Source organism: Nerophis lumbriciformis, linkage group LG14 (assembly GCF_033978685.3).
Source record: "Nerophis lumbriciformis linkage group LG14, RoL_Nlum_v2.1, whole genome shotgun sequence".
NCBI classification, from domain to species: Eukaryota; Metazoa; Chordata; class Actinopteri; order Syngnathiformes; family Syngnathidae; genus Nerophis; species Nerophis lumbriciformis.
This window is the reverse complement of record NC_084561.2, coordinates 6655946-6676323: the sequence shown is the minus strand read 5'-3', so window position 1 is coordinate 6676323 and position 20378 is coordinate 6655946. Positions and strand designations below refer to the sequence as shown.

The 20378-nt window shown below is 39.5% G+C and overlaps 1 protein-coding gene across 1 annotated transcript in view; it reads left to right on the top strand.

Moving 5' to 3' along the window:
• Positions 1 to 18255, top strand: part of ccdc50a (coiled-coil domain containing 50a) — a 48536-nt gene extending 30281 nt beyond the window's left edge. The window contains exons 6-12 of the mRNA XM_061976169.2: positions 3104 to 3826; positions 6517 to 6665; positions 7031 to 7075; positions 13969 to 14139; positions 14224 to 14306; positions 14385 to 14494; positions 18069 to 18255. Coding sequence (XP_061832153.2) covers positions 3104 to 3826; positions 6517 to 6665; positions 7031 to 7075; positions 13969 to 14139; positions 14224 to 14306; positions 14385 to 14494; positions 18069 to 18088 — 1301 coding nt within the window. The 3' untranslated portion in view covers positions 18089 to 18255. The remainder of the gene's footprint in view (positions 1 to 3103; positions 3827 to 6516; positions 6666 to 7030; positions 7076 to 13968; positions 14140 to 14223; positions 14307 to 14384; positions 14495 to 18068) is intronic.
• The last annotated feature ends 2123 nt before the right edge of the window (positions 18256 to 20378 follow it).

Sequence of the window (20378 nt, the reverse complement as noted above, 5' to 3'; positions counted from 1 at the left end):
AGACTCCATATGGAAGTGCTAAAAACGACAACATGGCTGACGGGGAGAAGAGGCAGTCGAAGTGGAGGCACGTAGTAAAGATCGGCCCACAAAACGCCGCATTCTGAAGATACTTGAAGATGGTCTGTAAAACATAATACATGCAACATTTTGACCAAAGAACCACCATTACATGTTATGTAGACCAGTGTTTTTCAACCACTGTTATCTAGTTTCACCTATTTGGGTTAAAGATACTTTTTGCCAACCAGTAATAATAGTCTGCAAATGATGTGTTGTTGTTGAGTGTCGGTGCTGTCTAGAGCTCGGCAGAGTAACCGTGTAATACTCTTCCATATCAGTAGGTGGCAGCCGGTAGCTAATTGCTTTGTTGATATCGGAAACGGCGGGAGGCAGTGAAGGTAAAAAGGTGCTTAAACCAAAAATACACAAAAGGTGAGTGCTCCTAAGAAAAGGCATTAAAGCTTAGGGATAGCTATGCAGAACGAAACTAAAACTGAACTGGCTACAAAGTAAACAAAAACAGAATGCTGTACGACAGCAAAGACTTGCTGTGGAGCCACAAAGTACATCCGAATATGACATGACAAACAATGTCCCCACAAAGAAGGATAAAAACAACTGAAATATTCTTGATTGCTAAAACAAAGTAGATGCGGGAAATATCGCTCAAAGGAAGACATGAAACTGCTACAGGAAAATACCCAAAAAAGAGAAAAAGCCACCAAAATAGGAGCGCAAGACAAGAACTGAAACAATACACACAGGAAAATACCAAAAAACTCAAAATAAGTCACGGCGTGATGTGACAGGTGGTGACAATACACCTACTTTGAGACAAGAGCTACATTGATGCATGGTTGGTTATGGTTCAAAGTCATATCCAACAATTGCGACAACAACTTTTTACTGTCAACTGAGTTTAGTTGTTTAATGATTTCTGCTGGTGGCGTACCTCCGGATTTTTTCAGCGCAAAAAATGTGCCTTGTCTCAAAAAAGGTTGAAAAACACTGATGTAGACCACCAGGAAGTGTTTTAAATGTGGAAAACAATTATAATATGACCCCTTTAAAGACGGCAAAAGTCCATTCAATAGGTTCGTGTTTTTCATAGCTATTGTTCTGTTTGACTCATTTCACTTGATCAAACCTTTTCCAACATTCCACACTACGACATGTTTCCTGCGGATATCCTATTGGATCAATACTGCTATGCTATTGGAGTTAGTTGGAACACTACTACTGGAAATTAAACTGGGTGGAAACAAGGCTACAAGAGTTTAAAGTTTATAACCAAGTATGTTGCTGCTGGCCCTTCCTTTTGAGCAGGTTGTGCTGTTAAATGGTCCGGGGATGACTTTGTGTGTGCACTGAAGTCATTATGAAGCTTGTCACCGGAAGTTAGGGGCCTATTTTTATCTTTAATCCACAGGATCAGTGTCGCACACAAGCCAGCGTGTGCTTACAATCCGTCTGCGCTTTTCAGACAATCAAGTGGGAGGAATAATGAGGGCTTAAAAGGGAGAGAACACTTAAACCACTTAGGCTGTGTCGCTTTATGCCAGTAGCAGCCACTTCAGACCTGCACTTTGAATTTTCTTCACACTCAGCAACGTCCTTGTCCTCAACCTGAGGAAACAATGGTGCCGTTTTTCTTTGCTCATTTGTTCTTCACGCAGATCACCTGCCATCATCGTGTCAGTTGAAGTTTGCTTATTTTGAAGCCATTTTACTCTTGTCGGCATTTATGACACTAATGTTTAGCTTACTAACAACTTTGTCCATTTTCCATTTGCCAGCATAAAGTTGCCATGACTAACCTACTAACCACCTGACTTCATTACCGTATTTTCCAGACTATAGAGCAATGGAACTATAGAGCGCATCAACCGCACCCACTAAATTCTAGAAGATAAATATTTATCTCTATCAACTGCACCGGACTATAAGTCGCAGATAGATATGTCGTGAAATTAGTTATTTACACAGAAATATTCTGTAAAAGTTTATTTACATACCTTAATTGTTTCCAAACAGTGGGCAGTAAAACGGCTGATCAAACAAAACAGAAGTCATGGTCATGGACCCACAAGCTGCGCAAGCTAGCTCTCCAATCAGCTAAACCGACTCAATAACTCCACGGTGACGTTTTGGTGAATTTACTGAGGAATTTGTGAAACTGAAGCAATGCAAAAAGAATGTCATTGTAAGTTAATAATACTAACACAGACACTTGTAAACGTGTTAGCATATTAGCTAATGCTAACGAAGCTAGCTTTGGTACATTATGCTCGCACATACAAATATTTGGGGCGTCAAATCGATTTTGAATGAATCGCGATCCTTATTTGTAACAATTTTTAATCAATTAAAAAAATAATTAAAAATCGATTAAAAAAAAAAAAAAAAAAAGTTTTTTTTTTAATCTGTAGTTTTTGGCCAGACAAATCATACTGTTGATGTAGATGCCCATATTTGCTGTACAGATAAGTCATACAAACAGTTATCAAAGTTGTTTGTCTATTTTATGGAGGAATACTAAGTCATAGAACTGGCACCCAAATTTATTTAAAAAAAAATTATTGATTATAAATCGAGAATATATTTTTGAATCGACTTGTTACCCTCAAGAATCGAATCAAATTGTCTGCTGCCCAAAGTCCCTAACAAATATGCATGAAAATATTCCGACATCCCACGCGGGACGGTCGAGTAAGAAATAATTGTTTTAGTTATATTGTAAAACTTACAAACGTTGCTTGTAGTGATGAATAGAGTAGAAACGATACGCTCGTTTAGAAGACGGAACGGCACTTGTACTTCCAGTTCAAAACTCTAAACAGCAGGAAACACTGTAGCCATGTGAACCAACTCATCCAAAAGATGGCGCCATTGCACAAACAGTAATGTATTTTACATGTGTATTATTAAAACTATTTGCATTTATCAGCGTAGAAAAATCCATAAATTATGCACATCGTTTTATAAGCTGCAGGGTTCAAAGTAGTGGCTTATAGTTTGGAATTTACGGTACCTGTCTTGGTTGTCACTTTGCACATCTCCATCATTCTGTCAATGTCCCCCTTTTCCCGACTTTTCTCAGCTGCAAGACAGCTTCTTGACTTGGACAACCCCGTGCACCACACCTCTAGTTCCTCAAATGCTGCGGTGAGCTCCCCAGCTGGTCACTCGCCAGATTATAATTCCATCGAGCCAAAAAGGAGCAGGTACCCGAAACATGACCCAGTGGCGCCACACAGCCCCAAGTACTCTGAACCCCCCCTGGAGGCAGGAGGAGGGCAGCGCAGGCATGCCGATCCATACCCAGTTCACCAGCTGTCCCCAAAAGTTAGGCCTGGGGACAGGTACCCGGACTATGAACCAGCTGAGTTCAGCAGAGCACAGGATTTAGAAAGAGCGGTGAGACGGAAAGAGAGGCCGGCCCGATCTCCGCATGGTCCCATGGAGAGAGACGAAGGCTGGCAGAGGGACAAGAGACACAACCGAGACTGGCCCAGAGAACCAGAGCATTACGCGAGAAGGGAGAAGGACTTGAGAATGGTGAGAACAGGGAAAGACAGAGATGGAGGCCAGAGAGACTATAGCGAGGACGGGCACAGACACAAAGAACATCGAGGCAGGGAAAGGGCTCTTGACCATGAACTTTTGGAGCCCAGGCGGGGCCGGGGGTCCCGGGAGGAGGAAGAGGATGAGGCGAGGAGGGCCAGGGCTCGCCAGAGGGTTCTCTCTGACGAGGTGTTTGATGAGCACAGGAACATGGACAGCAGGGAGCTGCCACAAGGAGACGCCTCCAGCAGAGAGACAGGTACCACCCCGAGTCCCCGTCCGGCCTCTGTGGGCGTGCTGTGGGTGCTTTTTGCTGTCAGGTGGTGGTCTGATCAATCTTCATAATCAGTGATCTCTTTTGTGATTTCATGCATTTCAAGTGATCACGCTTTTGCTACGCTGTGCTGTTTTCTCCTTTTTGCTGTGACCACCTTTATTTGACACTACTGACACATGTCCAGGAGGTTGATGAGAGAGCCATGAAACACAAACATTTCAAATGGATGTCTGTGAGGGCAATGCCATATTTATTTTACACTAAATACTACATTTTGTGTGATTTTTTTTTTTTTTTTTTTAAACAAGTGTAATATAAGTCTTATTTATTCCTAAATCTATTATACCAGTCCTTCATAAACAGTAGGGCGCCCTCCGGGGGGATGCGGTACCATGCCAGGGAACGTGCTTTATCAGTATCGCGCTTCAAACCCTGCTTAGAAAAGCTGTGCACGATAAAACATGCTTTATTGTAGCCATTAATCCTGACTTTTTTATTTTAATGTATAACAGAAAATCTGGCAAAACAGTTTTATTCATTTTTGTTTTGTAGATTAGTGTTTTTATATTGTGCTCTTGACTTAATATTGCTTATATATGAGATAGTATTATTTGTTGAATTTATTTTATTTAATTTGTCAGTATCATTGGGCTCAAGGCGGTCAAAACATGTTCATAGTGTAAATTGGAATGTCATTTTTGTTTGATTTAGACAACTTAATGCACTTTATTTTCTGTTACAATCTAAGAACAATTTTTAATAGTAATTTTTTGTCGTAGGTTGAAGTATATTTCTTTGTTTTTCTTTAATGTTAATAAGGATACAATGTTAGGCAGAGGTGTACTTATAACAATTTTAAAGGCTAATAATACCGTTTAAAGTCGCAGCGGAAGGCGTGAAATATTATACTGTTCCGAGGGGGGTGACAGAAAATAATAGAGAGGCACGGTTAAATTGAAGCGAACCAATTATACATGAAATACTTGGTACTTTTTACGTCTATTGCGACCGTTTAATTTAGGACACGGTGTTGCATGTTGGACACACTGCAGTACCTGCTCTCTCCACAAGGGAAGATTGAAGAAATGTACGCCAGTTATCTTTTTTTTCCTGTTCAAAAGGGTTTTATCCACATAAACCATTGAGCTGAATATTTGATTGATAGGCGGGGCTTTTTCTTCTTGGCATTACAACCCGTGAACGCCTGAACTCAAGCTGTGGAGAATGGATGGATTAAAATGTGTGAAAATGTGTAAAGGCGCTAAAATGTATGTGTAAGCCAGGTGGAGCAGGGGTGTCCATAGTGCGGCCTGCACCTAATTTTGTAACGGCCTGTGTCACATTTTAAAAATACTAAAAAAAATGTTTTTAAAACTTAAATAAAAATACATAAACAAGTGGAACCAAAAAGCAAACAGGTGAAGTGTAAGGTGGAAAAGTTACAATGTTGACTCTAAAAGCTGCCATGCAGGCTTTTTTTCTTTTGTCTTTGCTCAAAAAATAATAATGAATCAAAATCAATGTTATGAGGGATTGACCTATTCAAGGGTCCAATTACTTCACATCAAATATTCCACTCTAAAATTTATTTTTAGGAAAAATGTTCATATTTAAAAAAATGATAAACGTATAATTGACGGATGGATCTGGAGTTGATCTTCTCGAGACTTAAGTGTTGAAAGTAAAAAAAATAAAAATAAAAATAAAAATGTATGACTTGTTTTAACACTTTTAAGACTCTCCTTTTGGATACCCAATATTTTGTGTGGGATTTTCTTTTTTCTTAACTGTCATTGCAAAAAATAATGAATTAAAATCAATGTTGTTCTAAATATATTAAAGGCTCCTTTCACTTCACATCAAATTTTGGGGACAAAATATTGTTGTTTTTGCCATAAAAAACAAAGAGTTTTCTTTACTAAAAGGACATAAAACAATTCCATTTAAAAAATAATTACAAATAATAAAAACGTATCGGATAGATCTGAAGTAAATTTTTTAGAGACTTAAGTTTTGAAAGTAAAAAATAATTATGATGATTTATTTTAACACAATGAGTTTTGGATCCCTAACAATTTTTGTTGGATTTTTTTTAAAGTATTGCTCGAAAAATAATAATGATAATTATTGACCTATTTAAGCCTCCTAATACTTCACATCAAATATTCTACTTTGTCATCTTTTGGGGGGTAAATACTGCATATTTTGTGTTTTTGCCATAATAAAACGTTTCTATGACAAAAAGGGAATACAACATATGTGACTTGAACATTTTTATGACTGACACCCTTGGAACAAACATGAGGGAAGCCCTCAGTGGAAAAAATTTGAAACGTCTGCTATAATCCTCTATTAGGAGTGTAAGGTTTCGATTTGCTAAAAGGACCTTTGAGCTGCGGAAGAACTTTCAGTTTCACCGTCTCATCCCGAAAGTGGCCAAAAGTATGAAATCTTTAGAAATGCTTACACTCCTCCCATGCGGCGCTCTTAATAGCTCCATCGTCGCCTGATCTCCAATTTTCAAGGAAATCCCTTCTGATCATTCTCAACATCAAATCAAATCAAATCAACTTTATTTATAGAGCACATTTAAAATTTACCAACATTTCCCTAACAACTAAATGGTTCCTATAGTTGGGCACGTTCTGGTAATAAAATGTGCTCCCCAACAGGTCGCATTGTGCTGAAAGGGAGTGGAGCGGTCGTAGGAGAAGAGTATGGACTCAATAAGGCCACAGAGGGCCTGGTCAAGCTGGATCTTCAGGAGCAGGAGCTGAAAGACATGGAGGTGGCCAGACTACTGCAGGAGGAGGAAGTTAAGGTGCTTTGATGCATAAATGTATGAATTATTTGTATATTGAACTGAACAATGCATTGTGTTATTGGAGGATGAATCATTCCCGTTAAACTGCCAAGCATTGCAGAGGGCTCCATAAAACTGTCTCCTGTGCAGGCTTGTGCCGCCGCTAATGAACCATGACATCAGTGACTGACACTTTATATACTACAAAGTGTGATATGATGAATTGCCTCCGTCTGCTTTGTGTGCAGCACTTTCAAAGTCACGCGTGTGTAAACGTTTCACCTGTTTTGAAGCAGGAAAGACACACAATGCTTTCATTCGGGGGGGGGAAAGTGTTTTGTTTTGTGGAAGACGACTTTTTAATTGTTTTGTTTCTGTTTCAGGCTAGCAAGAGCCATGTGCGTGCAGCCCAAGTTGCACAAGATGAGGTGAGTAGACCTTTTTATACTGTTGTTTTTTTTTTAAAGCTAGTACCAATAACTCCTTGCGTCTCAAGACCGATAACTTGGTTCTCAAACAGGGTTCATAGATCGAAAAGTTTGTATAGCAAAGCAGAGTCCCCCCCAAAAAACAATGTAAATATGAATAATTGGTTCTAGCCTTGACAAAAGTATTGTTTTAGGGGGAAGAACAACATAACACAAATGCATAACAATTAATTAACAATCGCTTTATTATCAAAACAACAACAGCAAGCTGTACTGTCAACTAGGGCTGGGCGATATGGCCTTTTATTAATATCTCGATTAGGGATGTCCCGATCCGATATTTGGATCGGATCGGCTGCCGATATTTGCCAAAAATTGCGTATCGGCAAGGCATGGGAAAATGCCGATCCAGATCCAGTTTAAAAAAAAACTCCGGTCCGTGTTTTCCAACGCACCTATTTAAATAATACATTCCACTTTTCTGCTGCTCCCTAATTTCCGTTCCGCATTTTCCAGCACACCTTCAACACATCCACAATTCTCACGCAGTTGCTTTTAGCTGCTGGCATTACACGACAGGCTCTTCTCACTCTTTCCTGTGTCTCCCTCTCACAGACAGCGAGCGCACCTTCTTACACACGTCACATACTGTCACGACACACGTCACATACGTATACGTCCTCTACCAGCAGAGAGCTAGGTAGTGGCATGGCTAACGTTAGCTGTGATGCTAGCGCAGCCGCTAAGGTGCGCGCCTGCTCAAGCGTCCTCTGCGCACGGCAAATCTATGCCACGCACAAAATCAAATAAAAAAAATAAGCGCATAACAATTTTCGACACACGGACACGACAGAGAAAACAGTTTTCGTCATCATTGTTCAATTATTGTGACGTCTGTCGAGACGCTTATCTCCATTCGGTGCCACACGTCGACACCATCAAAATGGCAAACATTTCCACATCAACACCGTATGAAAAAATTAGTGATTTTTTTAGTTGTGATTTCCTTCTCTGCATGAAAGTTTAAAAGTAGCATATAATAATGCAGTATGAAGAAGAATGTTTTAATGTAGACATGCAAGCCTTGAAAGAACATTTTGAAAATCAAGACTACATTTCCTGCAAATGGGTGCATTTCTACCCTATATTTTAACTTTAGATTTATTCTCATATCAAACTCTTTTGGCTGTCTTTTTGACACTTACATCAGGCGCCCCCCTCCACACCCTGGATTATAAATAATGTAAATAATTCAATGTGATTATCTTGTGTGATGACTGTATTATGATGATAGTATATATCTGATAGTATATATCTGTATCATGAATCAATTTAAGTGGACCCCGTCTTAAACAAGTTGAAAAACTTATTCGGGTGCTACCATTTAGTGATCAATTGTACGGAATATGTACTTCACTGTGCAACCTACTAATAAAAGTCTCAATCAATCAATCAAAACACATAGGATCATCATACTGCTGTGATTATATGCATCAAGTGTTCATTCAAGGCTAAGGCAAAATATCCAGATATATATTGTGTATCGCAATATGGCCTTAAAATATGGCAATATTAAAAAAAGGCCATATCGCCCAGCCCTAGTTCAATGATGCCATTTCTGTTTGTCATGTATAATTTTGTCTATTTTGTGTTTATCCTTGAATAAACAGGTCAGTTTCTTGTTACCAACCATTGTGTATTATTCAAACTCCCCTAATTCAGCTGGCTAGTTGTTATCAAGAGTACTAAAACCCTTTTCAACATGATTCTGACAACTAAGTAGGCTAAATAACTTTAAACTTGAATACATGCTTGGATAGGCCAGTATCGGTCAGTATAGGTATCGGTCAGTATCGGTATCGGATCGGAAATGCAAAAACAATATCGGTATCGGATCGGAAGTGCAAAAACCTGGATCGGAACATCCCTAATCTCGATATTTTTAGGCCATGTCACGATACACCATATATATCTCCATATTTTTGCCTTAGCCTTGAATGAACACTTGATGCATATAATCAGAGCAGTATGATGATTCTATGTGTCTACATTAAAACATTCTTCTTCATACTTCATTAATATATGCTCAGGGAGGGAATTCAATACTAAGTCAATTTACCAAAACTGTATTTATTAAAGAGTTATTAAGCAGTGGCACAAACATTCATGTCATTTCCAAAACAGAAAGTGCAAGATTGTCAGAAGAGACATTTTAAAACAAGCTATGAGTGCACTTTTGTGCATGATGTCACTAAGATGACATATCAAAACAACACTAAATTAAAGTGCACTTTTTGTACAGAACGCCACTACAATAGTTAAAAACAAATAAATTGCACTTTTTGTGCAGAATGCCACTATGATAGTTTAAAACAAATAAAGTGCACTTTTTGTACAGAACGCCACTACTATAGTTTAAAACAAATAAAGTGCACTTTTGTGCATGATGTCACACAAGATATTTCAATAAGTGTCAAATAAAAATGAGCTGCATAATAGGAAATCCAATAGTGTATGTCCTTCACTATGTGGTAGGTTCCTGCGGACGTTATCTCCTTCTCTTGTTGACTATTTGTTTCATACGGTGTTGAAAGTGCAAGATTGTCGGAAGAGACATTTTAAAACAAGCTATTAGTGCACTTTTGTGCATGATGTCACTAAGATGACATATCAAAACAACACTAAATTAAAGTGCACTTTTTGTACAGAACGCCACTACAATAGTTTAAAACAAATAAAGTGCGCTTTTTGTACAGAACGCCACTATGATAGTTTAAAACAAATAAAGTGCACTTTTTGTACAGAACGCCACTACAATAGTTTAAAACAAATAAAGTGCACTTTTGTGCATGATGTCACACAAGATATTTCAATAAGTGTCAAATAAAAATGAGCTGCATAATAGGAAATCAAATAGTGTATGTCCTCCACTATGTGGTAGGTTCCTGCGGACGTTATCTCCTTCTGTTGTTGACTATTTGTTTTATACGGTGTTTATCTGGAAATAGTTGCTTCGGCATTTTGTTGGTGTGGCACCAAACGGAGATGTTGACATGCGGAATTTCAAGCACTCTTCATTCTCTAGCGGGTGACTTTTCAAATGATGCTACTTTTTGTAGCAACGCTTTTGCCGCATAATTGTTCAACATCTTCCTGCTTGAAGCCAAACCAAAGCCAGACGATGAACCCTGTGCTGTTTTTCTTGGGAATTAATTCTTCCTTCATTTGTTACCAGATTTCTCGAGTATATCGATATATCGCCCAGCCCTACTGTCAATGCACACACACAAACTAAAATCCCTTTGGTGCTCTCATAAAGGTTAACAACCATGTTGCTACAATAATAATAAAAAGGAAAATCCTTTTTACCTTAGGTTAAGGTAAGAAAAGGAGTGGAGGGGCAGTGTGTGTGGGTTCCTTCTCCGGTCTATACATCCACAGCGATTCCCGCCTTCTTTCCAGGCTGGTGTGTTGGCTTTTTTGGACCCACATCGAGTCACAAAATAGACAAAACTCAGTGAATGGCGTGAAAAGAAACATGCTGAAGCACTGGGAAGTAGTGTCCGAGTAACGGACTGCGTAAACAGGATGTTACATAGAGTGCCCCGTGTGTACTGTACTGCACAGGAAGTGACATCGCCAATATTGCTGCACTCTCAAGTTTCCAGCGGCACGCGAATGAATGAATGAATGAAGAGTTGATACACCGAGACATGGATTGCACACAGAAGCACAGTTGGCTCCATTCAAAAGTTCGTAAATTGAAAAGTTTGCTAATAGAGGGGTTTGTAAATTGAGGTTCTACTGGATTATTATTGCACTCATGTACCGCCTCCTTTATTTCACTTTCATCCAACGAAGTCAGAGTCGTCAGCAGCTGATGTTGCCGCTTCGAGTCCGGCTTTATAGTCCTCTGCAAATACATTTAAAAGAGTCTGTCCACTTCTCGTAGTTTCGCATAACAAAATGACGTTAGTAAAAAAATAATAAACTGCATATAGTTTAAAGACCAGGCCTGGGCAATTATTTTGACTCGGGGGCCACATTTAGAGAAAAAAATGTGTCTTGGGGCTAGGGCTGGGCGATATGACTAAAAAATGTATCACGATATAAGTGTTTCATATCGGTCGATATCGATAATTATTGATAAAAAAAATAAAAAACTATTCTAAATAAAGACCAGGAGAAAAAAGGCTGAATTCAAATACTTTTATTTTATATATAAGTAGGTAGCATGTCCTTCGCTAATTGATCCACCACTGCATCCGTTATTTCTTTATAACGTTTTGAATTTTTGTCGTATGGCACTGCTGCCGAGTACCTCTCGATGGTGGTCTGTTGTTGCCGCTTCGGTGCTGTTTCACTTGCACCGGCTGATGTAGATGGTTGTGGCTGTTTGATACTGCTGTACTCCAGCGGGTGAGAGCGGCTCAGGTGGTAAAATAAGTTTGTCGTGTCCCCAGACTTGGTCGGGACGACGACCTTGCAAAGTTTGCAGACAGTATTACTCTGATTCGTATCGGACTTAAAAAATCCAAAATACTGCCAAACTGGTGACGTGACGTTTCCTTTTTTATTTACAATTTCCTCTCGTGTTGCTGCACTCATATTCCCGTTTTGTTTCACTCCTCGTCGTCAGCTCGCCGTTGTTGCTTTTTTTTTTTTTTTTTTTCTCCTGTTAGCATTTCCCAGAATGCCTTGCAGTTCAGGCTTGGCCGTGATAGGTTGAGAGGCCAAAGCCCTTCCTCTGCCTACACACCCCAGAATGCCGTGCGGTTCCGGCTCGGCATTTCTTCCTATTTTTTTTCTAACAGAACTCAGTGAAATTATCGAACGTTCTATCGACCCCATTTTCTATTGATATTGATCACATGTCTATCGCGATATATATTGTTATTGTTCTATCGCCCAGCCCTACTTGGGGCCGGTATATCTATTTTTAGGAACACTATTACAAAACCACACAATAATGTCTGATTGAATGCTAAAAGCGTTATGACAGACCGCCTTAAAAAACATAATGAAATTTTACATTTTTCTATGAACGATAAAACAATGAATATTGACAAAATATGAATGTCACACCCCCTTTCAATCGACATATTTTGCAATTAAGTGAAATGCAACAAAAATGCAACAAACATTGAAATATGAACGCAAAGGGTACAAAATAAACCCACCTACAATCTGATATATCTGATATATCACTAAACTTTAGAACTTTGTTGTGAAACTTACTATTATGTTGGATCCACTATGGACTGGACTCTCACAATATTATGTCAGACCCACTCGACATCCATTGCTTTCGGTCTCCCCTAGAGGGGGGGGGGGTTACCCACATATGCGGTCCTCTCCAAGGTTTCTCATAGTCATTCACATCGACGTCCCACTGGGGTGAGTTTTTCCTTGCCCGTATGTGGGCTTTGTACCGAGGATGTCGTTGTGGCTTGTGCAGCCCTTTGAGACACTTGTGATTTAGGGCTATATAAATAAAGATTGATTGATTGAGATTGATTGAAAATCTCCTTCCGCGTCTGTGGAAACGCTTCCCGCCCACACTGCTTGGTGCCTCGTCTGAGCTGCTGTGACGTAGATTACCATAGTAACTAATTAGATTACCACCCGGAAAAGGGTGGAGTGCCATATCCGGGTTGGGGAGGAGATCTTGCCCCAAGTGGAGGAGTTCAAGTACCTCGGAGCCTTGTTCACGAGTGGGGGAAGAGTGGATCGTGAGATCGACAGGCGGATCGGTGCGGCGTCTTCAGTAATGCGGACGCTGTATTGATCCATTGTAATGAAGAAGGAGCTGAGCCGGAAGGCAAAGCTCTCAATTTACCGGTCGAGCTACGTTCCCATCCTCACCTATGGTCATGAGCTTTGGGTTATGACCGAAAGGACAAGATCACGGGTACAAGCGGCCGAAATGAGTTTCCTCCGCCGGGTGGCGGGGCTCTCCCTTAGAGATAGGGTGAGAAGCTCTGCCGTCCGGGAGGAGCTCAAGGTAAAGCCGCTGCTCCTCCACATCGAGAGGAGCCAGATGAGGTGGTTCGGGCATCTGGTCAGGATGCCACCCGAACGCCTCCCTAGGGAGGTGTTTAGGGCACGTCCGACCGGTAGGAGGCCGCGGGGAAGACCCAGGACACGTTGGGAAGACTATGTCTCCCGGCTGGCCTGGGAACGCCTCTAGGTCCCACAGGAAGAGCTGGACGAAGTGGCTGGGGAGAGGGAAGTCTGGGCTTCCCTGCTTAGGCTGCTGCCCACGCGACCCGACCTCGGATAAGCGGAAGAAGATGGATGGATGGATGGATAGTAACTAATTAGATTACCATAGTACCTGGTATACCATCCATAAGCGCAGATTCCAACCATTGAAATACTTTGTATAGTTGAAGACTTACGGTCATTTGAAAACATCATTGCACATCATAATGGCAGCTACACTTTCCATCTTAAAGATCTAAATACAATTATTTGGGAATGTCCGGCGGGCCAGATTGAAAAGCTTAACGGGCCGCATGTGGCCCCCGGGCCTTAATTTGCCCAGGTCTGTTAAAGACTCTGGCTGAGTAAAAACACTGCAAGATAGTTCCACTGATCAGCATTCTTCAGCACATAAAAGTTCCATTTTGTTTTTCTTTGTCTCCATTGTCAAGTTTGTTGTAATAGAAACACACACACTAGAATTCTGTAATGTTAGAAAAACAACTTAAAGCTTTTCCAGCTAATACTAATGTATAATATTCATGTTTAAATTAAATTATTTTTTACCGCAAATGATTGTCGGCTCTAAGCCTTCTTTATCACTAATAATTGGTCTGGGGAATGGCCCTGATATAAACTATGATGTCTAGTGTGTGGCTCCACATCTGAAAGTCCTTGCTCTTTGACAGGAGATTGCCAGACTGCTGATGGAACAAGAGAAGAAGGAGTACAGGAAACACAGAGAACGGGGCAAAGAGCGTGAGGACAAGGACAAGGACAGGGACAGGGAGAGGGAGAGGGAGCGCTTGGCCATGGAGAAGATGGCAATGGAAAGGAGGCGCCCAGAGGGAGACCAAAGGGTAAGTCAAAAGTAACATGGGTCTCATTAGATTGTGCAGGTGTACCTAATGTTGTGGCTTTTTTAAATCTTTGTCGGATTCCAGCTAAATCCAGAGGACGTTGTCCGACCTCGAACCCGAGACGACCATGACCACCAGAGGCACAAGAACCACCACAAGCCTTCCAGGTAATGGCACACAGCTCAATTGGTAGTCATCGTACTCTTTTTTACCCTATGTATTCTTTTTGATATATACGGCCTCAGGCATCCCCAGCCCCAATCCCACGAGTACATGAATTTAAACCCTGATTACGGCTACCCTGACCACGCCGCTCCTCAACGGGCGCACGCCAGGCCGGAGGCTGCACACAAAGGTACGACACACTTGGGAAATCATTCAGCCTGACACCGCCTCTTCTCATCCAAACTGACTTTTTGTATCCAGGAATATTTGTCTATGAATGTTGTCATTCATAGACATTGTAGTCTCAGGGCGTTCAATCATCACCACTGGACTGTTTGGTTGGTCTTGGAAGATGTTTTACCTCTCATCTGAGTAGACTTCATCTGTTCATGGTCTTAGACTTCGATTGGTCACATCTAGTCTTAGACTTAGATTGGTCACATCTAGTTTTAGACTTAGATTGGTCACATCTAGTCTTAGATTGGTTACCTCTAGTCTTAGACTTAGATTGGTTACATCTAGTCTTAGACTGGTCACATCTAGTCTTAGACTTAGATTGGTCACTTCTAGTCTTAGATTGGTTACCTCTAGTCTTAGACTTAGATTGGTTACATCTCGTCTTAGACTGGTCACATCTAGTATTTGACTTAGATTGGTCACATCTAGTCTTAGACTTAGATTGGTCACATCTAGTCTTAGACTTAGATTGGTCACATCTAGTCTTAGACTTAGATTGGTCACATCTAGTCTTAGATTGGTTACCTCTAGTCTTAGACTTAGATTGGTTACATCTAGTCTTATACTGGTCACATCTAGTATTTGACTTAGATTGGTCACATCTAGTCTTAGACTTAGATTGGTCACTTCCAGTCTTAGATTGGTTACCTCTAGTCTTAGACTTAGATTGGTTACATCTCGTCTTAGACTGGTCACATCTAGTATTTGACTTAGATTGGTCACATCTAATCTTAGACTTAGATTGGTCACATTAAATTGGTTACATCTAGTCTTAGACTTAGATTGGTTACATCTAGTCTTAGACTTAGATTGGTCACATCTAGTCTTAGACTTAGATCGGTCACATCTAGTCTTAGACTTAGATCGGTCACATCTTGTCTTAGACTTAGATCGGTCACATCTTGTCTTAGACTTAGATTGGTCACATTAGATTGGTCACATCTAGTCTTAGACTTAGATTGGTCACATCTAGTCTTAGACTTAGATTGGTCACATCTAGTCTTAGACTTAGATTGGTCACATCTAGTCTTAGACTTAGATCGGTCACTTCTAGTCTTAGACTTATATCGGTTACATCTAGTCTTAGACTTAGATCGGTCACATCTAGTCTTAGACTTGGATCGGTCACATCTAGTCTTAGACTTAGATCAGTCACATCTAGTCTTAGATTTAGGTCGGTCACATCTAGTCTTAGACTTAGGTCGGTCACATTAGATTGGTTACATCTAGTCTTAGACTTAGATCGGTCACATCTAGTCTTAGACTTAGATTAGGGCTGCAACTAACAACTAATTTGATAATCGATTAATCTGTCGATTATTACTTCGATTAATAATCGGATAAAAGAGACAAACTACATTTCTATCCTTTCAGTATTTTATTGAAAAAACCCAGCATACTGGCACAATGCTTATTTTGATTATTGTTTCTCAGCTCTTTGTAAATTTTGCAGTTTATAAATAAAGGTTTATAAAAAAAAAAAAAATTTAAATTTAAATTTAAATTTTATTTTTCAAATAAACCTTTATTTATAAACTGCAACATGTACAAACAGCTGAGAGACAATAATCAAAATAAGTATAGTGCCAGTATGCTGGGTTTTTTTTCAATAAAATACTGGAAAGGATAGAAATGTAGTTTTGTCTCTTAGACTTAGATTGGTCACATCTAGTCTTAGATTGGTTACCTCAAGTCTTAGACTTAGATTGGTTACATCTAGTCTTATACTGGTCACATCTAGTATTTGACTTAGATTGGTCACATCTAGTCTTAGACTTAGATTGGTCACTTCCAGTCTTAGATTGGTTACCTCTAGTCTTAGACTTAGATTGGTTACATCTCGTCTTAAACTGGTCACATCTAGTATTTGACTTAGATTGGTCACATCTAGTCTTAGACTTAGATTGGTCACATTAGATTGGTTACATCTAGTCTTAGACTTAGATTGGTTACATCTAGTCTTAGACTTAGATTGGTCACATCTAGTCTTAAACTGAAATTGGTCACATCTAGTCTTAGACTTAGATCGGTCACATCTAGTCTTAGACTTAGATCGGTCACATCTTGTCTTAGACTTAGATTGGTCACATTAGATTGGTCACATCTAGTCTTAGACTTAGATCGGTCACATCTAGTCTTAGACTTAGATTGGTCACATCTAGTCTTAGACTTAGATCGGTCACTTCTAGTCTTAGACTTAGAACGGTTACATCTAGTCTTAGACTTAGATCGGTTACATCTAGTCTTAGACTTAGATCGGTCACATCTAGTCTTAGACTTAGATCGGTCACTTCTAGTCTTAGACTTAGGTCGGTCACATTAGATTGGTTACATCTAGTCTTAGACTTAGATCGGTCACTTCTAGTCTTCGACTTAGAACGGTCACATCTAGTCTTAGACTTAGATCGGTCACATCTAGTCTTAGACTTAGATTAGGGCTGCAACTAACAACTAATTTGATAATTAATTAATCTGTCGATAATTACTTCGATTAATAATCGGATAAAAGATACAAAACTACATTTCTATCCTTTCCAGTATTTTATTGGGAAAAAACAGCATACTGGCACCATGCTTATTTTGATTATTGTTTCTCAGCTGTTTGTAAATTTTGCAGTTTATAAATAAAGGTTTATATAAAAAAAAAGTTTTTTTAAATTTAAATTTTATTTTTCAAATAAACCTTTATTTATAAACTGCAACATGTACAAACAGCTGAGAAACAATAATCAAAATAAGCATGGTGCCAGTATGCTGGGTTTTTTTCAATAAAATACTGGAAAGGATAGAAATGTAGTTTGTCTCTTTGATCCGATTATTAATCGATTAATCGAAGCAATAATCGACAGATGAATCGATTATCAAATTGTTAGTTGCAGCCCTAATATACACACACACACACACACACACACACACACACATATATATATATATATATATATATATATATATATATATATATATATATATATATATATATATATATGATATACATGCGTGCGTGTGTGTGTTGCCTCTAAATCTTTCAAAATACGCCCAAATCTGCACTGATGTAGGTACATAAACAGTAGCCTAATGGTACTCTACACCACCACCTGAAACCTGCACGTGCCTCTCGGTCACGTGATTGCAACCCAGCAGTTCCGCCACAGCAACTAACAAAATGCACACATTAATAATTTTATTTGACATTGTTAGTCACTTCAAAATGGTTTGTGCATGCACAAAACAAGCATAAACTATAGGAAGAATATTAGTAGACATTTGCACAAATGGAGGGAAAACTGACTCAGGTTAAAAGAGATCCTTGATTATGGAGTGTTGTGTCTGTGGACAAAGTCACAGCAGTTCAGGTTTTGATTTTAGTGGTCGCCGTACTTACTTTAATCAAACTGCTCTGGACTCAGCGTCGTTAAGAGGACGAAAGCAGCCAGAAGATGCCAGGTGTCATAAAAAAAAAAAGATTGTGTCAAGTGAAGTGCGAGAACTTTTCCATTTTCCCTGATGGATGTCTCCTCTTTTAACAGGTGCCTATTACAAGCGGTGACTCAGGCTCCAGACGGCATCTTATTTATCCTCTTGTCTTCAACCATTCACTCTGTTGACCTTTGGGACAATCTTAATGAGCTGGTAATGGATTTTTAGTTGAATTATGATTATTATTTCTGTCCCATGCCGAGTAAACAAGGAGATTCTGAGCGTGCTGGAACCGCACTCATCTTTTTGGCTTTTTTATTTTTTTATTTTAATTTTTTTTTTAAATATATATACAGCTGATCCCTGCTATTATGGTCCATTATTTGAGGTTTGTCACCATTCACAGAGCTTCGCCTTCAGCCAATGTACGCATCCATAAAAAGCCCTGATAATGCCTATTTTTGTATGTCTACGGAATTTAATACGACCAAATTCCTGCCAGTACTACCGAGTAACGATTCAGGTAAAATAAAACGGTGCCATATTTCCATACTTTTGTCGCACGTGCGGTTGAAGACCGAACACGGACTCAAACTCCCTCTAAGTCATTTTGACATTTTCAACACCAGCAAAGCAAGTGTGCTTGGTAGAAAACACTCCAATGTAAAGTAAGGCTCCACTCCTCCAAAATGCGCTAGCTTGTTGCAAAGTTACATTGGATTTGCCATAGACAGGCTACTATTAGCATTAACGATTTTACATGGCGATTTCAACACCTCCAAATTAAGTAATGAAGACTACAACTAAGCTGACACAGCTGGTGTGTAATAATCACGATACTAACAGTATAAACACTTTGTAGGGCGCAACATAACACAGTCAGCTTCATGGAAAAAGCTAATTCCTAGTTAGACAACATATCATAGATAGCCTTTACAGTACTCTTGTCTTGGAAGTGCAACTGCATTGCAAATAAGACTCAAAAGTAATAATTAGTATGTTACATTAAAAAATAAATGTATTACCAAATAATTAAAATTTATTAACACACACAAAAGTACCGAAAATTGGTACCGCTTAGTACCGGTATCGATTCCTAGGTACAATATTGGGAACGGTACCATCCCTATGCCTGTCACACTACTACACATAAAAAAAACAAGTACAGTAATCATCTATGGCTATTAATTGGTTCCGGCCCTGGCCGTGTTAAATACATTTCCGCGAAGTAAGAAATATTAATTGTATATCTAATATTTTCATAGCTGCTGCATAAAAAAGCATATATTTTTTCACCATTATGAGAGTCCTCTCAACAGGAAGTAACACTCTAGTCATCACCCTCCTGTAATACAAGACAGCAAAGCTGCCTGAAGCTGAGCCAATCAGTGGCCACGATACTGAACAGCGCGCTATGACTGCTTTGTTGTCATCTGTTGTATTGATATTTTTAGTTCATTTAGCCTTTTTATGCTTTAAAAATATTTTATTTAGGTCAAAAACACTTGAAATATTTTAAAAATATCTTCCTGCTGGGAAATATTGAGCGACTGCAGATAGTGCCATCAAACCCTTTTTTTTATTGAAAGTTGGCATAAAAGAAACCAGTTATTCGCAATTTGCAGCAGAGATGGTGCAAATAAAACTGGACCAGGTGGGGATCTCCCGTATATAAACCTCGTTTCACATCCCACAATTCCTAGCGGTGCAATTGTGCCAATCCCAAGGGCTCCGGGCCTTTTTGCCACCTTTTTTTCTTTTTTTGTGGTGGTAGGACGTGCCAGCTCAGTCCTTGTCGTCCTCGTGCAAAGACTTTTTTTCTTTCCCGCTCGCCCTCCAACTGAAAGTGGCCGACGACGGACGTGCATGCGAAGCCATCCATCCTAAAGCGCGTAAAACAAGGTGCCAACTCGTACGGCTCTCGATAATACCCTTCAGTGCATGCACTATTGTGACATTTGTTTCTTTTTTTTTTTTAAAGTATGTCCATTTTTTTTATCCTGTCCGACCAAATGATCAAAAAAAAAAGAGGAAAAAACATCTCATATTTATGTCCGTTAAAAAGGGAACTTTTTTTTTCTTCAATTTAATTTAAATGTCATATTTTTGTTGTTGTTCCAAAGTCAGCAGGGAACAAAAAGGGCTTCCACTGGAAGTGACATAAAGGGACTTGTTTGACTGTTTTTCCTGCTCCGTAGTCGTGTTCTGTTCATATTGAATCAGGCCAGCGTGAAATAAAATCCTTCAGTTGCTTTTCAGGTGAACTCTGGACTCTAGCTTGTTCCGTGGTGCTGTCTTATCTGTTCCCATGTGCCATACGTCTGGTTTCTCCAAGCAGCTTGTACTGTATGTGATGGGAGGTTGTTGCAACTCTCGTTTGGTTGGGGCGCCACCTTGTGTTCACTGTGACACACAAGAGG